Source organism: Oncorhynchus mykiss, chromosome 22, assembly GCF_013265735.2.
Source record: "Oncorhynchus mykiss isolate Arlee chromosome 22, USDA_OmykA_1.1, whole genome shotgun sequence".
In the NCBI taxonomy this organism is placed as follows: Eukaryota; Metazoa; Chordata; class Actinopteri; order Salmoniformes; family Salmonidae; genus Oncorhynchus; species Oncorhynchus mykiss.
The window spans coordinates 38,328,384-38,351,203 of record NC_048586.1 but is presented as its reverse complement, the minus strand read 5'-3'; the positions used below and the strand labels follow the sequence as shown (position 1 = coordinate 38,351,203).

Below are 22,820 nucleotides of genomic sequence, written 5' to 3'. Positions count from 1 at the left end.
AGGGAAGAGGGAAGAGGGGAGAGGGGAGGGGGGAGAGGGAAGAGGGAAGAGGGGAGAGGGGAGAGGGGAGAGGGAAGAGGGAAGAGGGAAGAGGGAAGAGGGGAGGGGGAGAGGGGGAGAGGGGGAGAGGTGATGGGAAGAGGGAAGAGGGAAGAGGGAAGAGGGGAGAGGGGAGAGGGGGAGAGGGGGAGAGGTGATGGGAAGAGGGAAGAGGGAAGAGGGGAGAGGGGAGAGGGGAGAGGGAAGAGGGGAGAGGGGAGAGGGGAGAGGGAAGAGGGAAGAGGGAAGAGGGGAGAGGGGAGAGGGAGAGGGGAGAGGGAAGAGGGAGAGGGAAGAGGGGAGAGGGAAGAGGGAAGAGGGGAGAGGGAAGAGGGGAGAGGTGATGGGAGATGGGGAGAGGGAAGGGGAGAGGGGAGAGGTGATGGGAGATGGGGAGAGGGGAGAGGGGAGAGGGGAGAGGTGATGGGAGATGGGGAGAGGGAAGAGGGGGAGAGGTGATGGGAGATGGGGAGAGGGAAGGGGAGAGGGGAGAGGGGAGAGGGGAGAGGTGATGGGAGATGGGGAGAGGGGAGAGGGGGAGAGGGAAGAGGGGGAGAGGTGATGGGAGATGGGGAGAGGGAAGAGGGGGAGAGGTGATGGGAGATGGGGAGAGGGAAGGGGAGAGGGGAGAAGGGGAGAGGGGAGAGGTGATGGGAGATGGGGAGAGGGAAGAGGTGATGGGAGATGGGGAGAAGAGAGAGAGAGAGAGAGAGAGAGAGAGAGAGAGAGAGAGAGAGAGAGAGAGAGAGAGAGAGAGAGAGAGAGAGAGCGGGGGGGAGAGAGAGAGGGGGGGGAGAGAGAGAGAGAGAGAGAGAGAGAGAGAGAGAGAGAGGGGGGTGGAAAGAGAGAGAGAGGGGGGTGGAAAGAGAGAGAGCGAGAGAGACTGAGTTACTTCAAGAGGGAACTACGAGAGAGTGGGGAAAAATAGAAAGGTGTTAGAAAGGAGACGAGGTAGGGGATGAGGAAGAGAGAGAGAGAGGGGAAGAGGGAGAGAGTTAGAGAGTGAGGGGGGAAGAGGGAGAGTGAGAGAGAGAGAGAGAGAGAGAGAGAGAGAGAGGGGTGAGAGAGAGAGAGAGAGAGAGGGGAAGAGGGAGAGAGTTAGAGAGTGAGGGGGGAAGAGGGAGAGTGAGAGAGAGAGAGAGAGAGAGAGAGAGGGGTGAGAGAGAGAGAGAGAGAGAGAGAGAGAGAGAGAGAGAGAGAGAGGGGTGAGAGAGAGAGAGAGAGAGAGAGGGGAAGAGGGGAGAGAGAGAGAGAGGGGGGAGAGAGAGAGAGAGAGAGAGAAAGAGGGGGGAGAGAGAGAGAGAGAGAGAGACAGAGGGGAAGAGGGGAGGAGGGGAGAGAGAGAGATGGGGGGGGGGGAAGAGAGAGAGAGAGAGAGAGAGAGAACTACGAGACAGTGGGAAAAAAGAGAGAGCTGGTTGGAGCTGCTCTGTGTTGACAGTTATATTGGCCTGTTGGGGGAAATTCACTTACTTGAATTGGCACACAGAGCTCCAGTGTGTAATTCACTCCATAAGAGCCCAGCAAACTGGGAGCCGGGATGATTCATGGAGAGGAAGTAGAAATATAGCAATTGACTGATTAAAACAAGAGAGAGGGAGAGATCTAATGGTGCTGGTGTGTGTGTGTGTGTGTGTGTGTGTGTGTGTGTGTGTGTGTGTGTGTGTGTGTGTGTGTGTGTGTGTGTGTGTGTTATAGCTCTACTCTTATTATTAGTGCAGGGAGTTTGCCTAATGCTCAGACCCTCATTTCTTCTGAGAGCCTTAATTAATTAGTCGACAGGTGGCCTACAACCAAAAGCCTTTTAGTAAGAAGAGGAATATTGGTGGAGGAATTGAATTGTTCCTGTGAGCCAAAAGGATAGTGGGGCCATAGAGATGAACGCCATAGAAAACCATGTGTGTGGGCATCGTTTAGGCCGTTGTGACTTTGGGAACGGTTACCATGGTTCCAGCTTTATCTATGAAACTAACGGGTAAGCTATAAGAAAACATCTACATGTACAGTCAAATGAGATGAGACATGGACAGTCAAATGAGATGAGACATGGACAGTCAAATGAGATGAGACATGGACAGTCAAATGAGATGAGACATATACAGTCAAATGAGATGAGACATGGACAGTAAATGAGATGAGACATGTACAGTCAAATGAGATGAGACATATACAGTCAAATGAGATGAGACATATACAGTCAAATGAGATGAGACATGGACAGTAAATGAGATGAGACATGTACAGTCAAATGAGATGAGACATATACAGTCAAATGAGATGAGACATGGACAGTCAAATGAAGAGATGAGACATGGACAGTAAATGAGATGAGACATGGACAGTAAATGAGATGAGACATGGACAGTAAATGAGATGAGACATGGACAGTAAATGAGATGAGACATGGACAGTAAATGAGATGAGACATGGACAGTAAATGAGATGAGACATGGACAGTAAATGAGATGAGACATGGACAGTAAATGAGATGAGACATGGACAGTTAAATGAAGATCTGGAGATGCTAAACTGCGATAAATCAGCACCAGCCTGGTCGTTCGAATTGCATTGCATGTCTACTGAGTTCTGTGTAATTATAAAATATGAAAGAACTGATAATGAACACAGTAGCTTGAATCACCGTTGGGTCCAAAATACATCCACTGCACATAACTGACCTTCAATGAATGTAAATAACTTAGCTAGTTATGGAATAGATAGTTATGAAATTGTAAGGTATGCGTGTTGGTGGCAGGGAAGTCAGGTGCAGGCAAACGAACTTGGTATAATAAACGGAGTCATTTAATAAGAACTACAAACAAACTACAAAAAACGAAATATACAAAAAATAATAAAATGGGTCCAAAACCCGTCGCGCACCAACACATAATAGCACTAACATACAAACAGTCTCCAATAAGGACATGAGGGGGAACAGCGGGTTAAATACACAACATGTAATTGATGGGATTGGAACCAGGTGTGATGGAAGACAAAACCAAAGGAAAATGAAAAGAGGATCAGCGATGGCTAGAAGGTCGGTGACGTCGACCGCCGAACACCGCCCGAACAAGGAGAGGGACCGACTTCGGCAGAAGTCGTGACAATAGATAGTTATGGAATAGATAGTGATAGTTATGAATAGATAGTTGTGGAAAACAGTGTGAAGCTTTTAAATTTATTAGACACCTAGATTTTTTTCTAGGTTCTTTTTTTATAATGTCTTTGGATATCCATTCTTCTAGTATTACCTCTAATCTTAAGGATTTCCTTGCTGTTAGATTGGTGACTTTACATCTTTGCATTGTTTGGAATCCTATCAGTATACACAACAGGTGATTTAACAGCCACCCAAGTCAGCAGCATTCTACGTAATTAGACCTAACATTGTACTCGCTTAGCCTGTTGTTTATTTTGCCTAACGTTCTGATCTCCCTCCCCCAGGTCTGATGATCCCAGTATTCTGTGTGGTGGAGCAGGCAGGGCCGGACGGAGGGATGCAGCGTGAGGAGGTGGAGAGGAGCGAGGGCCACAGGGAGGAGCATGCTGAGTTTGTCCTGGTCAGGAAAGACATCCTCTTCAACCAGCTGGTGGAGACGGCCCTGCAGGCCCTGGGGTACTCCCACAGCTCTGCTGCTCAGGCCCAGGGTGAGTACTGTAGCCTCCACTAAACACCATCCATAACCCCAAACACTTGAACTGAGCACTTCTCCACTAAACACCATCCATAACTCCAAACACTTGAACTGAGCACTTCTCCACTAAACACCATCCATAACCCCAAACACTTGAACTGAGCACTTCTCCACTAAACACCATCCATAACCCCAAACACTTGAACTGAGCACCTCCACTAAACACCATCCATAACCCCAAACAATTGAACTGAGCACTTCTCCACTAAACACCAGACACAAAGGCTCTTATCAGCCAAAATAAAATATGCCATTTAGCAGACACTTTTATCCAAAGTGACGTACAGTCATGTGTGTAATGCACTTTATGTATGGCTGGTCCCGGGAATCGAACCCACTACCCTGGCGTTACAAGTACCACGCTCTACCAACTGAGCTACAGAGGACAAAACAAAGCTTTCACCTGGTACTGAGTTTGAGATTGTGCTAAAACGCTATACGACCTGTTAGAAAAGAGTCAGAGGACAGCACAGCACTAATTCACTGGCCGGGGTGCTAGCCAGACGAAACACTTCTGTATGATGTTATGAGCTCTCAGGCTGAGTAAAGAATGTTTGAAAAACACAACCAAAGAGAAACTTGTTAAACAAAGAACAAAAGAGTTGGAAAGAAATGAGTCTAGTTCCTCCAAGAGGCCAAAATAATATGTGTGCGACTAAATTTGTCTAAGTATATGCACATGCTTTAATGTGTGGTGTGTGTGTGTGTGTGTGTGTGTGTGAGAATGTTTATGAAAGAGGTCTAGGGGAGAAACATAATAGCTGTGTAATTTATTGTTGCACACATGGTTACCATCGCCAAGAGGACAGTGCAGTTTACTTGTGTTCACTAAAGTATGTAGAACATTCTATCTGGGGGAGTTGCTTCACATTGATATATGGTAACAATAGACACAACCAGGCAGCTGACATACAGATGTAGGAGCTTCATTTGATCACTCTTTTGTTGCTGAGGATTTTCCTGCACAGGTTTCAAAAGGCTTCTAGAGTTTGTAATGTCCACTTTAAAATGTCCGACTTGATTTGCCCAAATGAAAAATGTATCAACCCTTACAAATAAAATCCATTAATTATCATCCACATAATCATTTGCATTTCCTGTTGCTGCGGGTTATTTTCCTGCTGTAGCAAACTGGCTCAAATTAAGATCCTACATCTGTACATGGACTTAGACTGAAATAGTGTGTGAATGTGCTTCTTTTGATGTCTCTGTCAGTGGCTACAATGACACAACCTCTATAACTCTTTCCTTATGTTAAAACAGTCTGGATTCTTAGGGGCTATTAACGGAATTAGACAATAATTGTACTGTTGCCCCTGTGTGTCAGATAAAAAAATACATGTATGCATCAAGATACGCCACTCAATTGATCACTGTCTATGTGTAAAGTGGAGATGCTCTGATATCAGATATCATATAATGTCAGTTATAGTTTGACCTGACAAATCTCACGTCATGTTGTGAGACGTACGTGAGAGAGCTCACGTCATACAGTACACCAACACGTCGTAACAGACGTGTGTGTGTGCATGTGTGTAAGACAAATGTGTACATCACAGGTAATCCCTGTTTACTGCCTCAAGGTCAACAACTATTATTACCCTTTGAACAAACTCTTCTCAGTCTCTGTGTGTGTGGGTTAACCCACTGTTCCTAGGCCGCCATTGAAAATAAGAATTTGTTCTTAACTGACTTGCCTAGTTAAATAAAGGTCAAATAAAAATGTTCCTTGCCAGGGAAAATCCTGACCCTAGTTCCAAGCTCTGAATAAGGCCATTAACTAACCAATGACCTTTATTCCCTGTTCAACCTATATTTCTAGTGTATTTATTGTCTGAAGGTAGTGAGGTTAACAGGAGTCTCTGCCCAAAGCCACAGTTGGTCAGTGGGTGGTACTTTTCATTTGATGACTTTCTTTGAATTGTTTAGATAATAACTACTGTGTGCAAATAGACAGCAATTAACTATATCCTCCGTTTGATATGAAAATGTACACTAAATGTTATTTTAAACAAGGTGACGGTAACGGGGATGTATTTTTGTTGTCGTAGGTTTAACAATCAATAATCAGACTGTTACTGCAAATTACAGTCAGTAATGCTGCTCACATATTCTGTGTTTCCCCGTTGTATCTCTTTAAAAGTCTGCTCTCTCAGCGGTGCTGGAGGCGTCACTACAGACCCGGGTTCCATCCCAGGCTGTGTCACAGTCGACCGGGAGACCCATGAGGCGTCGTACTATAGGCCCAGCATTGTCCGGGTTAGGCGAGGGTTTGGCCGGCCGGGATGTCCTTGTCTCATCGTGCTCTAGCGACTCTTTGTAGTGGCCAGGCGCCTGCCAGCTGACTTCAGTCGCCAGTCATTCGGTGTTTCCTCCGACACATTGGTGCGGCTGGCTTCCCGGTTAAGTAAGCAGTGTGTCAATAAGCAGTGCGGCTTGGCAGGGTTGTGTTTCGGAGGACGAATGGCTCTCGACCTTCGCCTCTCCCAAGTCCATAAGGGAGTTGCAGTGATGAGACAAGACTGTAACTACCAATTGGATATTCTGAAAAACATTTTTTTTAAGTATAATATTTACTGCCTGAAAAGTAAAACATTTGCCATGGTATGCAAAATGAATGTCATTACTAGCTAGTAGTTGTAGCCTAGATGTGTGTGCCAAGTATCAGTGGAGGCCTCTCTCTCATCAGTCCCTCTAAAACAGCAGGCCACAGTGGTCCCCTGTCAACATCAATACACTCCAATTAACCTCCAGGCTGTTCAAAGCCAGACTAAACCAGACATCACAACAGCAGCAAACAAACTGCGACCGGAGCAGCAGCAGTAACACAACACCCCAGTCACACAGTTTAACCCTCAGTCAGTCTGAGTTATAATACACACACACACACACACACACACACACACACACACACACACACACACACACACACACACACACACAAAAGACAAACAGTTGTGCACACGCATAGACAGTACACACACACTCACACACTCATAGAGTTACACGCACTGACCCAAAAATAGACACGAAAAGCAAATAACACACTCACACACACACACACACTGACCCACAACACCCCTCCCCCATTCTCTCCTCCTCCTCAAATGAAAACTTCTTTGTATTTTTTTTTAAATAAGTGTTTATGTTAAAGGAATCATTTCTGGCTTAAATTATAAAAAATATCCTCTGTGGTCACCGACCAAAATTACACAGAGTCCGGGCTATTTTCTCCCTGTTTGAATTGTGTCCTGCATACTTGTGTCCCAGTGGTGTATTTAAAGTGTCTTTAATTAGACCCAGCTAGTAATTAACTGGTGCATATTGTTTATTTCAATTATAAGGGTCTGAAGGCTTTTATACAATGGAAGGGACAGACCTGTACTTTAAAGTGATACTTGGGTATTTTGGCAGTGAGGCCCTTTATCTACTTCCCCACAGTCAGATGAACTAGTGGACACCATCTTTAGGACTGGAAGTCTATGGGTATCTTCTAGCATAGACACCCATTAACTTTCAGTCATAAAAATGGCGTCCACAAGTTCATCTGACTCATTGCCAAAATCCGGAAGTATCCCCTTTAAGGCATAAGGCATTTTATGGTGGCCGGCCGTCCATATTGTAGGCCTCAGAAAGGAGAGGAAGAGAGGAGAGTTTGCGTCGTTGCCCTGCTGCCACGTTACAGGGTCAGAGAGATATACAGGACAAACATTTATTTTATTTTAGGGGATGTCCAACTGACTGGGCTGTGAATATGAGTGAATAGGCTGTGAATAGGCTTTGAATAGGCTGTGAATAAGCTGTGAATAGGCTGTGGATAGGAGTGAATAGGCTGGGAATAGGCTGTGAATAGGCTGTGAATAGGAGTGAATAGGCTGTGAATAGGCTGTGAATAGGCTGTGGATAGGAGTGAATAGGCTGGGAATAGGAGTGAATAGGCTGGGAATAGGCTGTGAATAGGACTGAATAGGCTGTGAATAGGCTGTGAATAGGAGGGAATATGCGGTGAATTGGCTATGAATAGGAGTGAATAGGCTGGGAATAGGAGTGAATAAAGGAAGGGGGGATACCTAGTCAGTTGTACAACTGAATGCATTCAACTGAAACGTGTCTTCCACATATAACCCAACCCCTCCGAATAGGCTGTGAATAGGCTGGGAATAGGAGTGAATAGGCTGTGAAAAGGAGGGAATAGACTGCAAGTAGGAGTGAATAGGAGGGAATATGCGGCGAATTGGCTATGAATAGGAATGAATAGGCTGTGAATATGAATGAATATGCTGTGAATAGGAGTGAATGTGCTGTGAATAGCCTGTGAATAGGAGTGAATAGGCTGTGAATATGAGTGCATAGGAGTGAATAGGGGTGAATAGGCTGGGAATAGGAGGGAATAGGAGTGAATAGGGGTGAATAGGCTGGGAATAGGAGGGAATAGGCTGTGAATAGGAGTGAATAGGCGGTGGATAGGAGTGAACATGAGTGAATATGCTGTGAATAGGAGAGAATAGGAGTGAATAGGGGTGAATAGGCTGGGAATAGGAGGGAATAGAAATGAATAGGCGGTGAATAGGAGTGAATAGGTGGTGAATAGGAGCGAATAGGCTGTGAACAGGAGTGAATAGGCGGTGGATAGGAGTGAATAGGCTATGAATAAGCTGGGAATAGGAGTGAACAGGAGTGAATATGCTGTGAATAGGAGTGAATATGAGTGAATAGGAGTGAATAGGAGTGAATAGGAGTGAATAGGAGTGAGTAGGACTACGTAGGCGTGTTGTGAATAGAAGGCCTGTCACTCACATTTGAGGCAGAAGTTACCCCTAACCACAGATCTAGGATCAGATTACCTTTAACCATTACCTCTTAACCTTAACCCTTCTTCAGATAAATAAATACATATCTGATCTTGTATCAGTGGTTAGGGGTAACTTCTACCTTCTCTGTCACACACTCTAGCCCTGTTTATACCTGTCGTTAACATGTGTCCTTTGTCCTGATCTTGTCTGTTTACATTTATAAGATCTGATTGCAATCTGATCGCAATGCATCGTTTAATCGTCTACACTTGTCTAAGAAGGTGGGCAGTCAGAATGTGGACAAGATCCGGACAAAGGCCGCATGTCAGGTATAAACACATCCCCTTTCCAGTCATACTTAAAACGTCACAGAACAAAACAGTAATGGCAGAATGTATTTTTCCCCCTCACTGTTGTGTCCACTTATCCAGACAGACAGATGAATAGGAGTTCTGCGTTTGGCTATGATGATGTACAGTAGAGAGGTTGTACAGTAGAGAGGTTGTACAGTAGAGAGGTTGTACAGTAGAGAGGTTGTACAGTAGAGAGGCTGTGTGACTCATGCATGTGGGGTTTCCCATGGTGTGTGCCAAGGGCATCGGGGGCCTGAGGGGCTGCGCAACCTGGAACCAGTTTGGAATGAGGAGCTCTGTGTGTGCAGCTAGCCTGCAGCATCGCTTAAGCCTTGTTCCACTGGATTGTGTGTGTGTGTGTGTGTGTGTGTGTGTGTGTGTGTGTGTGTGTGTGTGTGTGTGTGTGTGTGTGTGTGTGTGTGATAAAATGAGAGGAAAAGCCGACATGTTCGTGTGGATGGACACACATTGGCACAAGCCACCAGTTGGCCACATGAAGGGACGTCTTTGGGAGTCAGAATGTTTATGTGGAAATTGGAACAATGATTTCTACTTTTACATATGGACATGAAGCAGGAGCCACATAACAAGGGACAGAAACGGATTCATTAATAATGAATACACCACTGCTATGCATGTGTATGAATACTTATGTGTGTTTTGTGTGCGCCCGTGTGCATGGGAGTATGTGTGTCTGTAGCTGCGAGTGCACGTCCATGCTCCTACATATTCACTGTGTTAGTTGATCTAGACTCATCTGGCTGTTCCTAGGCCCCCTAGCCTATACCCTCCACTGTTCCTAGGCCCCCTAGCCTATACTCTCCACTGTCCCCAGGCCCCCTAGCCTATACCCTCCACTGTCCCCAGGCACCCTAGCCTATACTCTCCACTGTCCCCAGGCCCCCTAGCCTATACTCTCCACTGTCCCCAGGCCCCCTAGCCTATACCCTCCACTGTCCCCAGGCCCCCTAGCCTATACCCTCCACTGTCCCCAGGCCCCCTAGCCTATACCCTCCACTGTCCCCAGGCCCCCTAGCCTATACTCTCCACTGTTCCTAGGCCCCCTAGCCTATACTCTCCACTGTTCCTAGGCCCCTAGCCTATACTCTCCACTGTTCCTAGGCCCCCTAGCCTATACTCTCCACTGTTCCTAGGCCCCCTAGCCTATACTCTCCACTGTTCCTAGGCCCCCTAGCCTATACTCTCCACTGTTCCTAGGCCCCCTAGCCTATACTCTCCACTGTTCCTAGGCCCCCTAGCCTATACTCTCCACTGTTCCTAGGCCCCCTAGCCTATACTCTCCACTGTCCCCAGGCCCCCTAGCATATACTCTCCACTGTCCCCAGGCCCCCTAGCCTATACCCTCCACTGTTCCTAGGCCCCCTAGCCTATACTCTCCACTGTCCCCAGGCACCCTAGCCTATACCCTCCACTGTTCCTAGGCCCCCTAGCCTATACTCTCCACTGTCCCCAGGCCCCCTAGCCTATACCCTCCACTGTCCCCAGGCACCCTAGCCTATACCCTCCACTGTTCCTAGGCCCCCTAGCCTATACTCTCCACTGTCCCCAGGCCCCCTAGCCTATACTCTCCACTGTCCCCAGGCCCCCTAGCCTATACTCTCCACTGTCCCCAGGCACCCTAGCCTATACCCTCCACTGTTCCTAGGCCCCCTAGCCTGTACCCTCCACTGTCCACAGGCCCCCTAGCCTATACTCTCCACTGTTCCTAGGCCCCCTAGCCTATACTCTCCACTGTCCCCAGGCCCCCTAGCCTATACTCTCCACTGTCCCCAGGCCCCCTAGCCTATACTCTCCACTGTCCCCAGGCCCCCTAGCCTATACCCTCCACTGTTCCTAGGCCCCCTAGCCTATACTCTCCACTGTCCCCAGGCACCCTAGCCTATACCCTCCACTGTTCCTAGGCCCCCTAGCCTATACTCTCCACTGTCCCCAGGCCCCCTAGCCTATACCCTCCACTGTCCCCAGGCACCCTAGCCTATACCCTCCACTGTTCCTAGGCCCCCTAGCCTATACTCTCCACTGTCCCCAGGCCCCCTAGCCTATACTCTCCACTGTCCCCAGGCCCCCTAGCCTATACTCTCCACTGTCCCCAGGCCCCCTAGCCTATACTCTCCACTGTCCCCAGGCGCCCTAGCCTATACCCTCCACTGTTCCTAGGCCCCCTAGCCTATACCCTCCACTGTCCACAGGCCCCCTAGCCTATACCCTCCACTGTCCCCAGGCACCCTAGCCTATACCCTCCACTGTCCCTAGGCCCCCTAGCCTATACCCTCCACTGTCCCCAGGCACCCTAGCCTATACCCTCCACTGTCCCTAGGCCCCCTAGCCTATACCCTCCACTGTCCCCAGGCACCCTAGCCTATACCCTCCACTGTCCCTAGGCCCCCTAGCCTATACCCTCCACTGTCCCCAGGCACCCTAGCCTATACCCTCCACTGTCCCTAGGCCCCCTAGCCTATACCCTCCACTGTTTCTAGGCCCCTTAACCAGTCAGCCTATACCCTCCACTGTCCCCAGGCACCTTAGCCTATACCCTCCACTGTCCATAGGCCCCCTAGCCTATACCCTCCACTGTCCCCAGGCACCCTAGCCTATACCCTCCACTGTCCCTAGGCCCCCTAGCCTATACCCTCCACTGTTCCTAGGCCCCTTAACCTGCCAGCCTATACCCTCCTCTGTCCACAGGTCTCCTAGCCAACCAACCTATACCCTCCAATGACCCTAGGTCCCCTAGCCAGCCAGCCTATACCCTCCTCTGTCCCTAGGTCCCCTAGCCAGCAAGCCTATACCCTCTACTGTCCCTAGCCAGCCAGCCTATACCCTCCACTGCCCCTAGGTCCCCTAGCCAGCCAGCCTATACCCTCCAATGACCCTAGGCCCCTTAACCTGCCAGCCTATACCCTCCACTGCCCCTAGGTCTCCTACCCAACCAACCTATACCCTCCACTGCCCCTAGGTCCCCTAGCCAGCCAGCCTATACCCTCCACTGCCCCTAGGCCCCCTAGCCAGCCAGCCTATACCCTCCAATGACCCTAGGCCCCTTAACCTGCCAGCCTATACCCTCCACTGCCCCTAGGTCTCCTACCCAACCAACCTATACCCTCCTCTGTCCCTAGGTCCCCTAGCCAGCCAGCCTATACCCTCCACTGCCCCTAGGTCCCCTATCCAGCCAGCCTATACCCTCCACTGCCCCTAGGTCCCCTAGCCAGCCAGCCTATACCCTCCACTGTTCCTAGGCCCCCTAGCCTATACCCTCCACTGTCCACAGGCCCCCTAGCCTATACCCTCCACTGTCCACAGGCCCCCCAGCCTATACCCTCCACTGCCCCTAGGTCCCCTAGCCAACCAACCTATACCCTCCACTGCCCCTAGGTCTCCTACCCAACCAACCTATACCCTCCTCTGTCCCTAGGTCCCCTAGCCAGCCAGCCTATACCCTCCACTGCCCCTAGGTCCCCTAGCCAGCCAGCCTATACCCTCCACTGCCCCTAGGTCCCTTAGCCAGCCAGCCTATACCCTCCACTGCCCCTAGGCCCCCTAGCCAGCCAGCATATCTCCTTCACTGTCCCCAGGCACCCTAGCCAGCCAGCCCTCCTCTCCACTGTCCCTAGGCCCCCTAGCCAGCCAGCATATCTCCTCCACTGTCCCTAGGCCTCCTAGCCTATACCCTCCACTGTCCCTAGGCCCCCTAGCTTATACTCTCCACTGTCCCTAGGCCCCCTAGTCTATACCCTCCACTGTCCCCAGGCACCCTAGCCAGCCAGCCCTCCTCTCCCCTGTCCCTAGGCCCTCTAGCCAGCCAGCAAATACCCTCCTCTGTCCATAGGCCCCCTAACCAGCCAGCCTTTACCCTCCACTGCACAATGAGACACACAATGAGGAAAACAGACAGTTCTTCCAAATTAAAGCTAACTGAGCTATATAAACAGAAAGCACACAGAGAGAGGAGAGAGAAAGGAAACCGAGAAGGAGAGAGGGAGGAGGAGGGTGAAGGGATTAAGGAGGAGAGAGGGCAGTTATACACAAACTGTCTTCATAGCTTTTCCTCTTTAATTTAGTATCTGGGGAATCTACTGTGTCTGTCCACAGATACAGTGCCTTGCGAAAGTATTCGGCCCCCTTGAACTTTGCGACCTTTTGCCACATTTCAGGCTTCAAACATAAAGATATAAAACTGTATTTTTTTGTGAAGAATCAACAACAAGTGCGACACAATCATGAAGTGGAACGACATTTATTGGATATTTCAAACTTTTTTAACAAATCAAAAACTGAAAAATTGGGCGTGCAAAATTATTCAGCCCCCTTAAGTTAATACTTTGTAGCGCCACCTTTTGCTGCGATTACAGCTGTAACTCGCTTGGGGTATGTCTCTATCAGTTTTGCACATCGAGAGACTGAAATTTTTTCCCATTCCTCCTTGCAAAACAGCTCGAGCTCAGTGAGGTTGGATGGAGAGCATTTGTGAACAGCAGTTTTCAGTTCTTTCCACAGATTCTCGATTGGATTCAGGTCTGGACTTTGACTTGGCCATTCTAACACCTGGATATGTTTATTTTTGAACCATTCCATTGTAGATGTTGCTTTATGTTTTGGATCATTGTCTTGTTGGAAGACAAATCTCCGTCCCAGTCTCAGGTCTTTTGCAGACTCCATCAGGTTTTCTTCCAGAATGGTCCTGTATTTGGCTCCATCCATCTTCCCATCAATTTTAACCATCTTCCCTGTCCCTGCTGAAGAAAAGCAGGCCCAAACCATGATGCTGCCACCACCATGTTTGACAGTGGGGATGGTGTGTTCAGCTGTGTTGCTTTTACGCCAAACATAACGTTTTGCATTGTTGCCAAAAAGTTCAATTTTGGTTTCATCTGACCAGAGCACCTTCTTCCACATGTTTGGTGTGTCTTCCAGGTGGCTTGTGGCAAACTTTAAAGGACACTTTTTATGGATATCTTTAAGAAATGGCTTTCTTCTTGCCACTCTTCCATAAAGGCCAGATTTGTGCAATATACGACTGATTGTTGTCCTATGGACAGAGTCTCCCACCTCAGCTGTAGATCTCTGCAGTTCATCCAGAGTGATCATGGGCCTCTTGGCTGCATCTCTGATCAGTCTTCTCCTTGTATGAGCTGAAAGTTTAGAGGGACGGCCAGGTCTTGGTAGATTTGCAGTGGTCTGATACTCCTTCCATTTCAATATTATCGCTTGCACAGTGCTCCTTGGGATGTTTAAAGCTTGGGAAATCTTTTTGTATCCAAATCCGGCTTTAAACGTCTTCACAACAGTATATTGGACCTGCCTGGTGTGTTCCTTGTTCTTCATGATGCTCTCTGCGCTTTTAACGGACCTCTGAGACTATCACACTGCAGGTGCATTTATACGGAGACTTGATTACACACAGGTGGATTGTGTTTATCATCATTAGTCATTTAGGTCAACATTGGATCATTCAGAGATCCTCACTGAACTTCTGGAGAGAGTTTGCTGCACTGAAAGTAAAGGGGCTGAATAATTTTGCACGCCCAATTTTTCAGTTTTTGATTTGTTAAAAAAGTTTGAAATATCCAATAAATGTCGTTCCACTTCATGATTGTGTCCCACTTGTTGTTGATTCTTCACAAAAAATACAGTTTTATATCTTTATGTTTGAAGCCTGAAATGTGGCAAAAGGTCGCAAAGTTCAAGGGGGCCGAATACTTTCGCAAGGCACTGTACATTGTTAGTAGAGGAGGAAACGCTAGAAAACGAAACGCAGCCTCTTGCTGGGACGGAAAGATTGGGTCATTTAACCCAACTCAGTCTAACACATATTTTTGAAAGAATAGGAAGTAAATGTGTTTTGCATGACACTGGAGCTGTTTGACTATTACATTTAGCTCTGTGTGCACGCGTATGTACAAACGTGGCTCTGTGTTTGTGTCGGTGTGTTTGTGAGACAGCATCCCTGTTAGATCTATGTAGAGCTTCTACAGCCAGTAAGAGGAAGACAGAGGGAGAGAGAGAGAAGAGGGGGATGGGAGAAGGGAGAGAGAGAGAGAGAGAGAGACGGGATCTGTCCAGGCCCTGTCTGGATCTCATTTAGAGGATAGTAATGCAATTAGCATTGTTTACTTTTCACAGCTCCAGCCAGCCAGAGTCTCAGGAAGGCCGTGTGTGTGTGTGTGTGTGTGTGTGTGTGTGTGTGTGTGTGTGTGTGTGTGTGTGTGTGTGTGTGTGTGTGTGTGTGTGTGTGTGTGTGTGTGTGTGTGTGTTCTTGCTATTTGTACCTAACATCTTACACAGATATTCTCCATCTCCTTCAACACTCATTATCTCTGTTTGTAGATTGAAGTTGTCGATGGACACAGCCTTTGATCCAAAATGAAGGAACAGCCAGAAACTCCAGAGAAGGACAGTGTATAATGTGGTGTTAAAGTGTTGAAGGACAAACCATCAGACATAATGTATCTCAGTGGAGGCTGCTGAGGGGAGAACGGCTCATAATAATGTCTGGAATGGAGTCCCTGGGGTTGTGTGTGTTTGATACCGTTCCATATACTCCATTCCAGACATTATTATGAGCCGTCAGCAGCCTCCACTGATGTATCTCTTTATTCTCTGCTCTAACTCTTACACGGAACCCAAACCAGCTGCGCCATCGTGCATACATGTATTTTGTCCCCCTACACTAAACACGATCACGACACGCAGGTTAAAATATCAAAACAAACTCTGAACCAATTATATTAATTTGGGGACAGGTTGAAAAGCATTTGCTTGCTGTTGCTAGCTAATTTGTCCTTTTTAGCTAGCTTGTTGTTGCTAGCTAATTTGTCCTTTTTAGCTAGCTTGTTGTTGCTAGCTAATTTGTCCTTTTTAGCTAGCTTGTTGTTGCTAGCTAATTTGTCCTTTTTAGCTAGCTTGTTGTTGCTAGCTAATTTGTCCTTTTTAGCTAGCTTGTTGTTGCTGGATAATTTGTCCTTTTTAGCTAGCTTGTTGTTGCTAGATAATTTGTCCTTTTTAGCTAGCTTGTTGTTGCTAGCTAATTTGTCATTTTTAGCTAGCTTGTTGTTACTAGATAGTTTGTCCTGGGATATAAACATTGAGTGGTTATTTTACCTGACATGCACAAGGTCCTCTACTCCACCAATTAATCCACACATAAAATGGTCAACCGAATTGTTTCTAGTCATCTCTGCTCCTTCCAGGGTTTTTCTTCTCTTGACTTTATATTGCGATTGGCAACTTTCATAAATGAGGTGCATTACTGCCACTGACCTCGTTCGTCTTTCAGTCACCCACATGGGTATAACCAATGAGGAGATGGCACGTGGGTACCTGCTTCTATTAACCAATGAGGAGATGGGAGAGGCAGGACTTGCAGCGCGATCTGCGTCAGAAATAGAACTGACTTCTATTTTATCCCTTGGCAACGCAGACGCTCGTTGGTGCGCGCGAGCAGTGTGGGTGCAATAATTGAATAACATACATTTCAAAATGTATTTTGCAACACTCACGCACGTGACGCGAGCGGTGTAGTCAGCCTGTTACTGTCGGGGGAATAATGATCTGAAGAAGATCCAACTCGGGAACATTGTCTTTGTTTGTGTGTGTGATTAAATCACCATTGGAACATAATAGAGTTAAGAGCATACCTTTCTTCTTTGATATGTTCTTCTGTCCTGCAGTTGGATGTGCATATTTAGTCTTTTTTCTCTGGTGAATGATGACAGCCACGAGCAACATTAGACAGTCTTCGTCTCTCAGGCAATATAGTGGTCAATTATACTGCAGGTCATTTTTTGTGTTTTAAGGCTGGGCTGTAACAAAAGCCTGTAATATAGTGGTCAATTATACTGCAGGTCATTTTTTGTGTTTTAAGGCTGGGCTGTAACAAAAGCCTGTAATATAGTGGTCAATTATACTACAGGTAATTTTTTGTGTTTTAAGGCTGGGCTGTAACTAAAGCCTGCAATATAGTGGTCAATTATACTACAGGTCATTTTTTTGTGTTTTAAGACTGGGCTGTAACCAAAGCCTGCAATATAGTGGTCAATTATACTACAGGTCATTTTTTGTGTTTTAAGGCTGGGCTGTAACAAAAGCCTGTAATATAGTGGTCAATTATACTACAGGTAATTTTTTGTGTTTTAAGGCTGGGCTGTAACTAAAGCCTGCAATATAGTGGTCAATTATACTACAGGTCATTTTTTGTGTTTTAAGGCTGGGCTGTAACTAAAGCCTGCAATATAGTGGTCAATTGTACGGAAGGTATTTTTTTTAAATGCTGGGCTGTAACAAAAGCCTGCACCTCTGGATTAGTGGGGGCAGGGGTTAGGGGATCTCTCCCAACGCTGACAAATCTATTCTATAGAAAAGTTAACTTTTATCACCCTGTTAGCCCAGCCCATCCCACCCATCCCTCACACAACGAGCGCCTCTTTTACGCCCTTCAATTTGGGTAGATCAAACAATCATTGACCTGTTTTATTGCAGGTATTAGTGAGTGGGTTGACGAGTTACCCCCTCACACACTGTCTTGTCTGTCTGCTGCGTTGACGTCTTCTGCTCTTCTCCCCTGCTATAAAAGACTAGTGGCAGACCAGGTGTGTGTGTGTGTGTGTGTGTGTGTGTGTGTGTGTGTGTGTGTGTGTGTGTGTGTGTGTGTGTGTGTGTGTGTGTGTGTGTGTGTGTGTGTGTGTGTGTGTGTGTGTGTGTGTGTGTGTGTGTGTGAGGGGGGGGGGGGGATTGGGCTAGCTGGTTGGTTGTCTCTTCCATAGCTGATAAGATTCTATTAGATAAGGTTTTATCTGTTGTTCCCTCTGTCTGCTTTACAGCCTTGCTGAATGAACTGCTACACTGGGAGAGAAAGACCTTCACACACATACACCTTGACAGATATCCATGGGCACGTAAACACAAACACAGACAGCAAACACACACGTTCACAGACTCAGACGGGCAGACAGATAGGGAGTCATGTGCCAACTGGCACATTGTTAGCACAGATCGCTCAAGATTGACTTGAAATTGGATTTCTGTACATGTCCTGAGAACATTGGGAAATGCCTTTAAAACTGTCCACTAGGGGCAACAGTGAGCATTATTACCATCAATAATCGCATAACTCCGGATCAAAGGTTGAGTGTTCAATCCCAAGGTTGACATTTTTTTACCCTATCACAAACCTTAACCCTTAACTTAACCATTCAGGACTGAACCATATCACAAACCTTAACCCTTAACTTAACCATCAGGACTGAACCCTATCACAAACCTTAACCCTTAACTTAACCATTCAGGACTGAACCCTATCACAAACCTTAACCCTTAACTTAACCATTCAGGACTGAACCCTATCACAAACATTAACCCTTAACTTAACCATCGGGACTGAACCATATCACAAACATTAACCCTTAACTTAACCATCAGGACTGAACCATATCACAAGCATTAACCCTTAACTTAACCATCAGGACTGAATGCTTAAATCAATCAATCAATTAATCAAAAACGCACAAATCTAAATTTGACGTTCGGAGAAAAGTGGATAAATGTCAGAATCTACCTCTCTATATTACCTGTGTGTGAAGTTTACCTCTATATTACCTGTGTGTAAAGTTGACCTCTATATTACCTGTGTGTAAAGTTGACCTCTATATTACCTGTGTGTAAAGTTGACCTCTATATTACCTGTGTGTAAAGTTGACCTCTATATTACCTCTCTCGCTCTCTCTCTCTCTCTCTCTCTCTCTCGCTCTCTCTCTCTCTCTCAGGCATCATCAAGGTGGGCCATTGGAACCCTCTGCCCATCCACTTCCTAACAGACGCTCCTGAAGCCACAGTGGCTGACATGCTGTTGGACGTCTATCACATGGTCACTCTCCACATACAGCTACAGAGGTGTGTGTGTGTGTCCCAGCGTGTGTGTTACTGTAGGGGCCACCTTTGCCACCTTTCCAACAAGCCAGTTCGTCAAATGTCTGCCCTGCTAGACTTGCCCCGGTCAATTTTAAGTGCTGTTATTGTGAAGTGGAGATGTCTATGAGCACCAAGCTCACAGGACGGGACCACTGAGTGCTGAAGCTTGTAGCTTGTAAAATCACTCACAACCGAGTTCCAAACTGCCTCTGGAAGCAACATCAGCACAAGAACTGTTTGTCGGGAGCTTCATGAAATGTGATTTTCAGATACAGCTTTAGCTACACAGCTTATAAGCGCGCAGTGACAATTTATTGAAAGGATTTTTCAATGTTTAGAAATAGATGGATTTTGGAGATAGACTACACTACACATTCCAACTGTTGGAATGAAGTTGGAATTAGTTGGAGTTACTGAATCAGAATGGAGTTCCTTTGGGGGACTGATCTCATCTTGGCATATTCTACACTTTCACAATAGATTCTCATAGTTCAACAGTTTACCATAGTGGAACATTAAGTTTAAAATCAAAATTGTGAGTGATCCAAGGAGACAGCTAGCCCAGATCCCAGCATCAGAGATTTATCTATTATCTGCCTTTCTCTCTCAAAGGGATTTCATGCCAGTAACTTGCAGATGGATTTCATACCAGTAACTTGCAGATGGATTTCATACTAGTAACTTGCAGATGGATTTCATTGCAGTAACTTGCAGATGGATTTCATACCAGTAACTTGCAGATGGATTTCATACCAGTAACTTGCAGATGGATTTCATACCAGTAACTTGCAGATGGATTTCATACCAGTAACTTGCAGAGGGCTTTCATTGCAGTAACTTGCAGATGGATTTCATACCAGTAACTTGCAGATGGATTTCATACCAGTAACTTGCAGAGGGCTTTCATTGCAGTAACTTGCAGAGGGCTTTCATTGAAGGAACTTGCAGAGGGATTTCATACCAGTAACTTGCAGATGGATTTCATACCAGTAACTTGCAGATGGATTTCATACCAGTAACTTGCTGATGGATTTCATACCAGTAACTTGCTGATGGATTTCATACCAGTAACTTGCAGATGGATTTCATACCAGTAACTTGCAGATGGATTTCATACCAGTAACTTGCAGATGAATTTCATACCAGTAACTTGCAGAGGGCTTTCATTGCAGGAACTTGCAAAGGGCTTTCATTGCAGTAACTTGCAGTTTCCCAAAGAGTGAGTGAAGATGTTCCTGATAAATGGAGATAGATAGACTACAGATGAGTGGATTGTGGTCGGTAATGTGTTGTTGCATACCATCCAGCTTTGTTTACATCTGTCTCCATGGTGATGGTTTCACCTGACAACCAGTATTGCCCTCAGTGACTGATAGGAGTTGAGGTTTGTGGAATAATACAGTTTACATCTGTCTCCATGGTGATGGTTTCACCTGACAACCGGTATTGCCCTCAGTGACTGATAGGAGTTGAGGTTTGTGGAATAATACAGTCTCTGGATGTGATTCACGACATGACCAAAAGTATGTGGACACCTGCTCGTCGAACATCTCATTCCAAAATAATGGGCATTAATATGGAGTTGGTGCCCAATTTGCTGCTATAACAGCCTCCACTCTTCTGGGAAGGCTTTCCACTAGATGTTGGAACATTGCTGCGGGGACTTGCTTCCATTCAGCCACAAGACCATTAGTAAGGTCAGGAACTGATGTTGGGTGATTAGTCCTGGCTCGCAGTCGGCGTTCCAATTCATCCCAAAGGTGTTTGATGGAGTTGAGGTCAGGGCTCTGTGCAGGCCAGTCAAGTTCTTCCACACCGATCTTGACAAACCATTTCTGTATGGACCTCGCTTTGTGGGGTATTGTCATGCTGAAACAGGAAAGGACCTTCCCCAAACTGTTGCCACAAAGGTTGGAAGCACAGAATCGTCTAGAATGTCAGACTAAAATCAAATCAAATGTTATTGGTCACATTCCCGCGTTTAGCAGATGTTATTGCGGGTGTAGCAAAATGCTTGTGCTTCTAGCTCCGACAGTGCAGTAATATCTAACAAGTAATATCTAACAAATTACACAACATATACCCAATACACACAAACCTAAGTAGGAATGAATTAAGACTATATACATATGGACGAGTGATGTCAGAGCAGAACGGACTAAGATACAGTAGAATAGTATAGAATACAGTATATACATATGAGATGAGAAATACCAGATATGTCAACATTACTAAGTGACTATGATAATGTAGAATAGTATAGAATACAGTATATACATATGAGATGAGTAATGCCAGATATGTAAACATTATTGTTGTAGCGTTGTAGCATTAAGATTTCCCTTCACTGGAACTAAGGGGCCCGAACCATGAAAAAGCCCCAGACCATTATTCCTCCTCCACCAAATGAAACGTGATTCATTACTCCAAAGAACGCGTTTCCAATGGCGCCGAGCTTTACACCACTCCAGCCAACGGTTGGCATGGTGATCTTACACTTGTGTGCGGCTGCTCGGCCATTAAAACCCGCTCCATGAATCATGAAGCTTGTGTGGCCTACCACTTCGCGGCTGAGCCATTGTTGCTCCTAGACATTTCCACTTCACAATAACAGTACATGCAGTTGACGGGGGCAGACATTTGACAAACTGACTTGTTGGAAAGGTGGCATCCTATGACGGTGTCATGTTGAAATTCACTGAGCTCTTCAGTACGGGCCATTCTACTGCCAATGTTTGTCTATGGAGATTGCATGGCTGTTTGAGCAATTTTATACACCAATCAATAACAGTGTGGCTGAAATAGCGTAATCCACTCATTTCAAGGGGTGTCCACATACTTTTGTATATATAGTGTATGAATGTGCATTCCAATTCCCTAGTTATTGACAATAATTATGACTTAAAAAATTCAGTATGATGTAGTTAGGAATTTACCCAAAGCTGGTGCAACCTAGCCTGGTTAAACCAGACTGAATGGAGTGTTCAGTCTAGTTTACCCAGGCTAGGTGCAACCAGCGCCAGGACAGGAAGTATGTGACTGACTTCATTTAACATTCTGTAGCTTTGCCAAGCTGGAGGATCTTCCGTCAGAGCAGTGGAACCACGCCACGGTGAGGAACGCTCTTAAGGAGCTTCTCAAGGAGATGAACCAAAGCACACTGGCTAAGGAGTGCCCACTGTCACAGGTAATACTTCAGCCCTATCAAACCTCCACAACAGTCCATTACTACACTGATCTGCTAAATTCTCTCACAATTGGTGGGTGGGGGGCTTAACAACCTCTGTGGCTAAGCAGGTTCAGCATCAACTATTTTTGCACAGACTACATACTGCCCAAAACAAAGCATTAGTCCTAGGTTAAATAATGCATGTGTGAAACAAGGGAAAATTAGCCCGAGGCCAGTGGGACAGTCTCATTCCTGGGGTGGAAGATAGCCCTGTTTTTAATGCAATACAGGGTAACAGGGCCCTTATGTCTGGCTAAGCCTATTCCTCATCAGTGTGTTGTGCTGTCTGGATGAGAGGGTGTTGATCTCTGCCATGTGTGGCTGCTGAGGGGTTTTAATTCCATGGGGGGCTTCCTCTGGTGATATACAGTGGGGCAAAAAAGTATTTAGTCAGCCACCAATTGTGCAAGTTCTCCCACTTAAAAAGATGAGAGAGGCCTGTAATTTTCATCATAGGTACACTTCAACTATGACAGACAAAATGAGAAGAGAAAATACAGAAAATCCCATTGTAGGATTTTTAATGAATTTATTTGCAAATTATGGTGGAAAATAAGCATTTGGTCAATAACAAAAGTTTATCTCAATACTTTGTTATATACCCTTTGTTGGCAATGACAGAGGTCAAACATTTTCTGTAAGTCTTCACAAGGTTTTCACACACTGTTGCTGGTATTTTGGCCCATTCCTCCATGCAGATCTCCTCTAGAGCAGTGATGTTTTGGGGCTGTTGCTGGGCAACACGGATTTTCAACTCCCTCCAAAGATTTCTATGGGGTTGAGATCT

At 46.3% G+C, this 22,820-nt stretch overlaps 1 protein-coding gene across 4 annotated transcripts in view; it reads left to right on the top strand.

The window, feature by feature from the left end:
* LOC110502144 (DNA-binding protein SATB2) overlaps positions 1 to 22,820 on the top strand; it is a 78,582-nt gene that overhangs the window by 31,846 nt on the left and 23,916 nt on the right. For all 4 annotated transcript variants that reach the window (XM_036959272.1, XM_036959271.1, XM_036959270.1 and 1 more), the window contains exons 3-5: positions 3,484 to 3,687; positions 18,660 to 18,786; positions 21,868 to 21,991. In XM_036959272.1, the coding sequence (XP_036815167.1) occupies positions 3,484 to 3,687; positions 18,660 to 18,786; positions 21,868 to 21,991 (455 nt within the window). The remainder of the gene's footprint in view (positions 1 to 3,483; positions 3,688 to 18,659; positions 18,787 to 21,867; positions 21,992 to 22,820) is intronic.